At 46.4% G+C, this 8,707-nt stretch overlaps 1 protein-coding gene across 1 annotated transcript; it reads right to left on the reverse strand.

Moving 5' to 3' along the window:
* Nucleotides 1-984: 984 nt before the first annotated feature.
* LOC134947674 (glutamine amidotransferase-like class 1 domain-containing protein 3, mitochondrial) lies at nt 985-6,196 on the reverse strand. Its single transcript, XM_063935645.1, has 4 exons — nt 6,000-6,196; nt 2,511-2,682; nt 2,211-2,412; nt 985-1,287 (listed from the first exon to the last, which is right to left on the reverse strand). Exons 1-4 carry the CDS (start codon nt 6,108-6,110, stop codon nt 1,095-1,097), a joined length of 678 nt encoding a protein of 225 aa, XP_063791715.1. The 5' UTR covers nt 6,111-6,196; the 3' UTR covers nt 985-1,094.
* Between the last annotated feature and the right edge of the window lie 2,511 nt (nt 6,197-8,707).

Consider the following 8,707-nt stretch of genomic DNA (forward strand, 5'->3'; position numbering starts at 1 on the left):
AAATAATCATCCATTTATAGTTATGTATTATGAGATTCATGTGCTTGCCTTTTTGTCACAGTTTTTATTAATTTGAGCAGTTTGTGGGTTTAGATAACACACACATTATATATAATTTATATGTATACTTCTTTATATTTATTTGCATTTAATTGAATAAAATTATTTTGCTATTCATTCCAGTTGCGCTCACTCTGCTATCCTCAGGTCTTGATTGAGGCTGGGGCTCTAAGAGGAATGGCGATGCCCCAGGAAAAAAGTCGCTGTATGTATGAGCCCTAGTGCTCCTCAAAGGGGACTTGCAGCCTTACACCACCAACTTATAGCATGTGGCAGTGCAGTCTTAAGGCTGCAGTATTTTAAAGATTCATTCAACTCAAGATACAGGGGGTAATTCAGATCTGATCGTAGATGTGCTAAATTCATCACATCTACGATCACTTACTCTGACATGCGGGGTGGGACGCCCAGCACAGGGCTAGTCTATCCCACATATCAGGCTCTGCCCCACCCCCAGCCCCCCACAGGTGCAAAAGCATTGCACGGCAGCAAAGCTTTTGCACCCGGCGAGGAGCTGCGCTGGCAGGCATCTACCCACTTCATCCTGGGTTGCAGCGGCTGCGTGTGACATCACGCAGCCGCCGCGGCCCGCCCCCACAATGGTCCGGACACACCTGCGTTGTCCAGACCGCACCCCACCAACAGCATTCTAATGCAGTTGGCACGCCCCCTCCTGCCCCGCGACCGCCTCTGCCTGTCAATCAGGCAGAGGCGATCACAGCCCTGAGATGCTTTTAGCATCTCACTGGGCTCTCAGGGTGCACGAGCATCGAGCACAGTCTGCAAAGGGCTGCTGCAGCGATCCAGTCTGAATTAGGCCCACAGATGTGGAAACATAATGTGCAGATGCATCTTTACACATCCGTTTATGGCGTAGTTATGTGTGCACACTGATTAAAAATGAAAAGCACCAGAACCACCTACTGAATATCAAAATAACACTTTATTCATCCTAACAAATAAATACACAATTCACTACAATTAAGTTTTAACTACATATTACAGCTCAGCTGTATTAATTTTCCATTACTAATTTAAGTTAGCTTGAGTACATCTTTAACCATTTCACCGATGCCGTCGAAGATCTCATGTATTGGGCTGTTACACATGAACGCGCTGGTAGTGACCAGTTTATTTTTCTTGTCCACATGAACTTCATGGACTTGTTTGTTGACATGTTTACAGCCAAGCTGTGTAATGGCTCCAGCTGTTCCTGCATGGGGCCACCTGCAGAACAGACAAGCGACATGAGGTTACAATAGTGATTAAATGACAGTGTAAAGTACAATACAGAGGATTTCACATTCCCAGGATTTATTATTTATTATGTTGGTTCACTATGCTAGATCTACTTGCTTTGATCAAAAATGTGTGTCATGTGGCTGTTGTGAAACTTGAGGATGTATAGGGAATTATTGTAACACATCCAACAGAGCCACATGTCACATGATAACAGGTGTTTAGCAAATGCTGGAGGTGCAGGTTCTGGTGTTGGGTGAACTCTTTTGTCCCTATTCCTTCAATCACCTCCCAGGTTAGGGAATGAAGTAAAGATATGTGGACAGAGCTGGACTGGGACTAGATACCAGCGCTGGCATTTAATGCACACAGACCCACCTGCTGCAGGTTCCACACACAATTTTGTTGCAAGTTGATGGGGCATTGCTGGTGCAGTAGGGGCACATTAACATCTAGATGGGGTAGTAGGGACAAAGGACACCTGGGGTTGTGTTAGTAATAGTAGGGGGAACAAAGGTTGGGGGTAATAGAAGTAGGAAGACAGATAGTTGGGTGGGGGATAGTAGTAAATATATGATAACTGTGGGAGGTAATAGAAGTAGGGACACAACAGCTATGGGGGGCCTGGGGCATTTGCCCCCTCCTCTCTCACCAGGCTAGCCCATCTGGCAGAAGCACCGGATGGCCGCCAGTCCAGCCTTGCATGAGGATAATCAATTGATAAGTTTCCAGAGGTGTGATGGTACAAGTATTAATAGCATTCACCCTGTGTATCAGTTATAGTACTATCTGGACCTGCTTGTCTTTGCAGTGATGTATACTGTATATAGCTCTGATTTGAGGTATGTGAAAATCTACCAAATAAAAAAGGGAATTATGGCCTTGTAGCCACACACATTGCTGAGACATACTTGTCACACTCTGTATCGCAGCCAACAGTGACTTCACACCCAGGAAGCAGCTTTGCAGCCAGCACAGGGGAGATACAGCACAGGCCAATGGGCTTCTTAGCAGCATGAAATCCTTTAATAGTTTCTTCAATAGCCTTTAGAACAGAACAGTCCTTCCCTTTCACTGCCCAGGTAGAGAGATTCTTAGCAACTCCGAAGCCTCCTGGATAAAGATGAAAAGAGAATGAATAACTCTCCTCACACATACATTTATTTCTTTCTACTGTGTATGCAGATAAATCATAGTCTGTATTACTGTACCTGGTATGATGAGTGCATCATAGTCACTGACTTTAAGATCTGTAAGGTCCTTAACGTTTCCTCTTGCGATCCGCGCACTCTCTGTGAGCACATTACGCGTTTCCTCAGTGGGCTGTCCTTTCACATGGTCTACAACATGCATCTGGTCTATATTGGGTGCGAAAAGCACATACTGTGGAAGGAAGATGGATAGAGCGCTTTATTACACTAAGAATATGGGCACAGCCTACATAGTAACATCAGAGGCAGACACACAGTAACATGGGAAGCTTATGTGATATTAATGTATACAGGGCAGTGTCGTACTACTTTGAGAGAAGCATTAAAAGTCTTATTAGGATACGCCAAAAAGAAGAAAAAGTGTTTATCAAGATGAATAAACTGCTGTAGAGAATTATGTTGTCCGCACTTAATAACTTCCCCTATACATGCTGTAATGTCCATGTCTCCACCACCTAGATGTGACACAGAATTGGGCAGCAGGCTCCCCTCCCACCTATGTAACACTGCATTGTAAGACATCTTTAGCCAAAGCTATCTATACAATAAATGCCCAGAAGTGAAACGTGACAGTATCAAGTGGATAAGTTGTTGGGGTTTTTTTTAAAGGGGGGAGGGGGAGAGATGTTTACAAGCCGACAGTATTAAAGTCATTAATTTATTACTCCTATAAGTATTGAAAGGTGCCAGTTATCTGGCTTATTTACTGACATAGGGGGTAATTCCAAGTTGATCACAGCAGGAAATTTTTTAGCAGTTGGGCAAAACCATGTGCACTGCAGGTGTGGCAGAAATAACATTTGCAGAGAGTTAGATTTGGTTGGGTTATTTTATTTCTGTGCAGGGTAAATACTGGCTGCTTTATTTTTACACTGCAAATTAGATTTCAGATTGAACACACCACACCCAAATCTAACTCTTTCTGCACAGTTATATCTGCCTCCCCTGCAGTGCACATGGTTTTGCCCAATTGCTAACAGAATTCCTGCTGCGATCAACTTGGAATTACCCCCATAGTGTCTCCTCACAGATGGCTGTAATCACTCTATTTTATATTACTGCCTATTCCCTACTAGGGAAGGAAGAGACAGATACACCCCCACCCCTGAATACTACAGAATCCATATTGCACGATGACGTCTCCTGCATACCACCAGTGACTCTCACCAGTGTGCAGCATTTATATTAGTGTTGGCAGTGGCCAGGATTAGCATGGAAACACAGAACGCCTCCCAGATAATCAGGGAAGAGGTTTCTCTTTTTCTGCAGAGTATGTAGTTAATAAAAGCCATCAGTCACAGAGGTAACGAGTCCTCTTCATAAGTATGGCTGCTGAAACTATCAAATCTGCCAGTACTTCAATTTAACACAAATATAATATAGGTGATAAAATTCCCCAAAACATAAGCTCTCAGCATTTTTTTTCAAATAGTATATTTTATGATTTCAGCAACATAATCAGAATCACTGAATATGAAAGTTACAATAAAATGTAGCAGAGATATTTGGGCAATAAATAAAGGATTACTGTAAATAACAGGGCAGGTTACATTCCGGACTATACTGCGCAGTAATGGCGGTATAGAGTACTGATGTAACCGTGCAGTAACTTTATAATAAGCAAAGTAGTTCAGTATTTGCAGGTCTGTGCAAAGGTATATTCAGGTAAATGATTAAAAGAAGAAATATCAGTATTAAACTACTACTACTACTATGACAACTGATACTATTTAGAATATAGGGGTCTATTAGTACCCCTTTCAGATCGCAATGCCGGGTTCCAATCGGGAATTGGAAATGGGTCCTTCCTGGGTGCGACCTGGAATTGGACCCTTACACACTGGCTTCCCGACGTAACAATATCCCGGATCGGGTTGCCATTACGGGTGGGTGGCGGAGCCGGCGCTGGGAGATGAGATCATCTCCACGATGCCTATGCTGTGAACGGGTCCCATCGACCCGGCAACCCGTTCACACTGCATCTGACCCAGTATTAAACCCAGGAATAACCCTTCTTCATTCCCGGGTTGTATGATCGGGTCAGGCGACCCGGGAATTCAGCAGTGACCCCTTTCACACCACAGAGCGACCCGTGTTGACCCGGCAATATACCGGGGCGATACCGGGTTATTTGTGCAATGTGAAAGGGGTATTACTAAGCCTTGGATAGAGATAATGTGGACGGAGATAAAGTAAAAGCCGAACAGCTCCTAACTGCCATGTCCCAGGCTGGGCTTGAAAAATGACAGTTAGGAGCCGATTGGCTGATACTTTATCTCCATCCAAGGCTTAGGAAACAGACCCCACAGAGTCTTACTAAAATTGTCAATAATATACCCCTTTCAGACCAGCAGCAATAGAGGAGGTTACTGCAGTTGAACAAGCTGCAACCACGGCTGCGGCACAGTCTGAAAGGAGCCAGTTGAAATAATCCAGGTCGAGCGATCAGGTATTTCAACCCGGGTAAAGACAAGTGTTGAATACGGCTTCCACCCGGGTCACAGTGAGTGTGAACAGGTAAGTTGGGTCGATGCCACCCAGCAGCCATTCACATTATATGAAGAGCCTGCACTTGGAGATGATGTAATCTACAAGTGCTGCTTACGCACGTGACACAGCGACATCATAGATCCGGCAATATGATGGCTCGGGGCCATTGGTCTGAAAAGGGTCGTAAGGGGGGTACACACAGGGAGATCTGTTCTTAAAATCCAAGCAATCTGAATAATTGCTTAGATTTTAAGCACAAATCTCTCGTGTGTATGCCCCACAATGATAGCAATGCTCAGCCCTGCACATCGCTATCACTGGTGCTACTGTAGATTGTGCCTGCATGCAGGCACAATCTAGCACATTGCTCATTTCGCCCGCTGGGTGAAATGAGTGGCCCCCCACTCAGCACACATTGTACTGTGCTGAGCTGTCTGACAGATCGCTCAGCACACATCTCTCTAGTTTATACTGCCCTTTAGCCAGGTTGCATCCAGGAAGCACCAGTGTGTAAGTCCTGGGTGCGATCTGGCTATTGTGGTCTGAAAGCGGTATTATTGCTACATTTTATATTACCCTTTGTCAATTACAGGGTGTATGTACTAAGCCTTAGAGAGAGATAAAGTCCCAACCAATCAGCTCCTGTCATTTGTCAAACACAGCCTGTGACATGGGAGTTAGGAGCCGATTGGCTGGAACTTTAGATCTCTGAGGATTACTAAATAAACCCTTAAAATACTATTTTTCACAAATGATACATTATAATTTGTCCTCACTTCATTCCCATAGTGCTGTATACACAACAGATGTAAGGAATAGCAGCAATATAGCATTTTGCACAAAGATTACTTGTTGCATAATAAAGAAATCCAGCATGTACATTATACTGCCTTCGAATCGTACAGCTTTTAAGACCCTTTCACCCTGCAATAGTGTAAATTTAACAAGCTTCCACATGATCTGTGCAATGAAACATTGTCCTGTATAATCTTTACTCACCTCAGCACCAGCTCTGCTCAGATGCACCAGCACAGCAGAGGACTCGTGGATCTCACTGCCATCATACACCCCGCAGCCAGCGAGGATCACTGCCACCTTCTTCTGGGACATGATGAATACAGGACACTGGCAGCAGGAGCTTGTAATACCCAGTAGAAACACGACTGCTGGGGAGACAGTGACTCTGAGATCTGTGTGCGATGCCTGCACCTTTATACACAGAGAGGGGGCGTGTCTGGGGAGGATCCTATAGACAGGGAAATGATTGCAGCAATTATTCCACTGTAATTATCCAGCTAGGTAGAGCCTGGGGTTTTCCCACGCTGTGTAACTCACCTAGGGATGAGTGTAGCCTAGCCCCAATTAGTTTTTATTAGTTTTAGCATACTAAAGTGAAGCTGTATCTTTGCAAGTAATACATTTTATTAGTAAAAGCATTACTTCTTGTAATTGTCACAGTTTTGTGTGTAAGTATCTGACATCTGGATTTTCCATATTTGCACATCATTATCATGCCTTTGTGTCCTCATTGTTTTAATAAGTAAAAAAAAGATAATGGCAGGGAAAGGAGAATTCCATATGTACAGAGAAGTGTTGCTAAGCTGCTCCATGACTCCTGCCGAAAGCAAGTGCCTGGTTCTCTTATATGCAGTAGCGGATCTTGCCACGGGCAAGCAGGACTTTTGCCCGGGGTGCCGCCTTCTGGAGGGCGCTGGCGCCATCCGGAGGGCGCCGCACCATGGCAAGATCCGCCACTGCTGTGCCCTCCACTGCCCGCTGTGTCCCCCGTCTGTGCCTCCTGTCAAGGGAACTAGACGCGTAGCGTCTAGTTTCCCTTCGTGGAGAGGACCTTTTGCTGTGCGGTGCGCAATGACGTCAGCATTCAAGCGGCGCTACTAATGTACAGGGGGGCGTAACTGACCACGCCCCCTGTATTAAGCCACGCCCCATTTCCTGCCCGGGGCGCAGAGCGGGCTTGAACCGGCCCTGCTTATATGGTAACTACAGCCCAGGATACAGAATCCATCTGCTGTACCTGTGGTCAAATAATGGACCAAATATAGAATAGGCAATATCTGTGGTTATTCACCCAATGGATAATATATGGAAATATAACCATTGTATTTAACATAAGGATGAACAATCCCCACTGTCATTTCTGTTCTGGCAGTGTTCACAGGGAAAATGATATGAAGACAAAGAGCCACCGCAAGCAAATACTTGTGTGTATCAACTAAAACTATGCGGGGGTAATTCAGACCTGATCGTAGCAGCAAAATTGTTAGCAGTTGGGCAAAATCATGTGCACTGCAGGGGGTGGCAGATATAATACGTGCATAGAGAGTTAGATTTGGGTAGGTTAATTTGTTTCCATGCAGAATAAATACTGGCTGCTTTATTTCTACGCTGCAATTTAGATTTCAGTTTGAACACACCCCACCCAAATCTAAAGGGCGCCATACACTAGAACGATAATGCCCGATTTCATCCGATGTCGACCTTTCGTGCCGATAAATCAGATGAAAAGTGGCAATGTTTTACATTCGATCCAATGCGCGTTCCTGTGAGCATCTGAACAGTGCCCCTGGGTCATTAGTGCTGCACTCGTGATATGTCGGATCCTGCAGGCATGGCTGGGATCGCATACGATACATCTTATGCGTTCCTGCCGCCCAGGAAGCTGACGGGTGGTTTAAGGGAAATCGCCTCCGACTTCAGCCTCAGACATATCGTTGTAGTGCATGGGGCCCTTAACTCTCTCTGCACATGTTATATCTGCCCACCCTGCAGTGCACATAGGGGTTCATTCCGAGATGATCGTAGCTGTGAAAAATTTAGCACAGCTACGATCATTCATACTGACATGCGGGGGGACGCCCAGCACAGGGCTATCCCGCCCCGCATGTCAGTGGCGCCCCCCCTCCCACAGAAGTGCAAAGGCATCGCACAGCGGCAATGCCTTTGCACTTCAAGAATAGCTCCCGACCAGTGCAGCTTTAGCGCGCTGGCCGGGAGCGACTCATCGTTCCCCGGCCCACAGCGGCTGCGTGTGATGTCACGCAGCACTGCGTCCCGCCCCCTGTTCGGTCCGGCCACGCCTGCATTTGCCGGACCGCACGCACGAAACGGCGTCCGAATGCCGCCGTTCTGCCCCCCGCCCAGCGACCGCTTCTGCCTGTCAATCAGGCAGAGGCGATCGTAGCGGCCTGACGGTCTTCGGCCATCTGGCATGCGCCAGCGCACTGCAGCACCGGCGCATGTGCAGTTCTGACCCGATTGCACCGCTGCGATAAACTGCAGCGTGCGATCGGGTCAGAATGACCCCCATGGTTTTGTCCAACTGCTAACAAATTTGCTGCTACAATCAGGTCTGAATTACCCCCTATATTTTGCATGTTAATCTTTTATACCATGTAATGTGCCAGTGTAAACTAGTAACTTCAGATGCCGTATGCTGCCCTGTTATATGCGCTGTCAGGATATACTGGCAGGGCCGGAGCTTCCACTAGGCAGCTTTAGGCAGCTGCCTAGGGGCGCCGGGACCTGAGGGGGCGGCCTGTTACAGCTGCATGAAAAAGGTAGCGTGGTCCTACCTCTCACAACCGCCGCAATCCCCCCAGCACTCATATCTACATTAGCCACGACTGCCAAGCTCCTGTATTGCAGGCATAGGTGTGCGCAGGGGGGGTGCCTGGTGCGCACAGGCA

Source organism: Pseudophryne corroboree, chromosome 8 (genome assembly GCF_028390025.1).
Source record: "Pseudophryne corroboree isolate aPseCor3 chromosome 8, aPseCor3.hap2, whole genome shotgun sequence".
In the NCBI taxonomy this organism is placed as follows: domain Eukaryota; kingdom Metazoa; phylum Chordata; class Amphibia; order Anura; family Myobatrachidae; genus Pseudophryne; species Pseudophryne corroboree.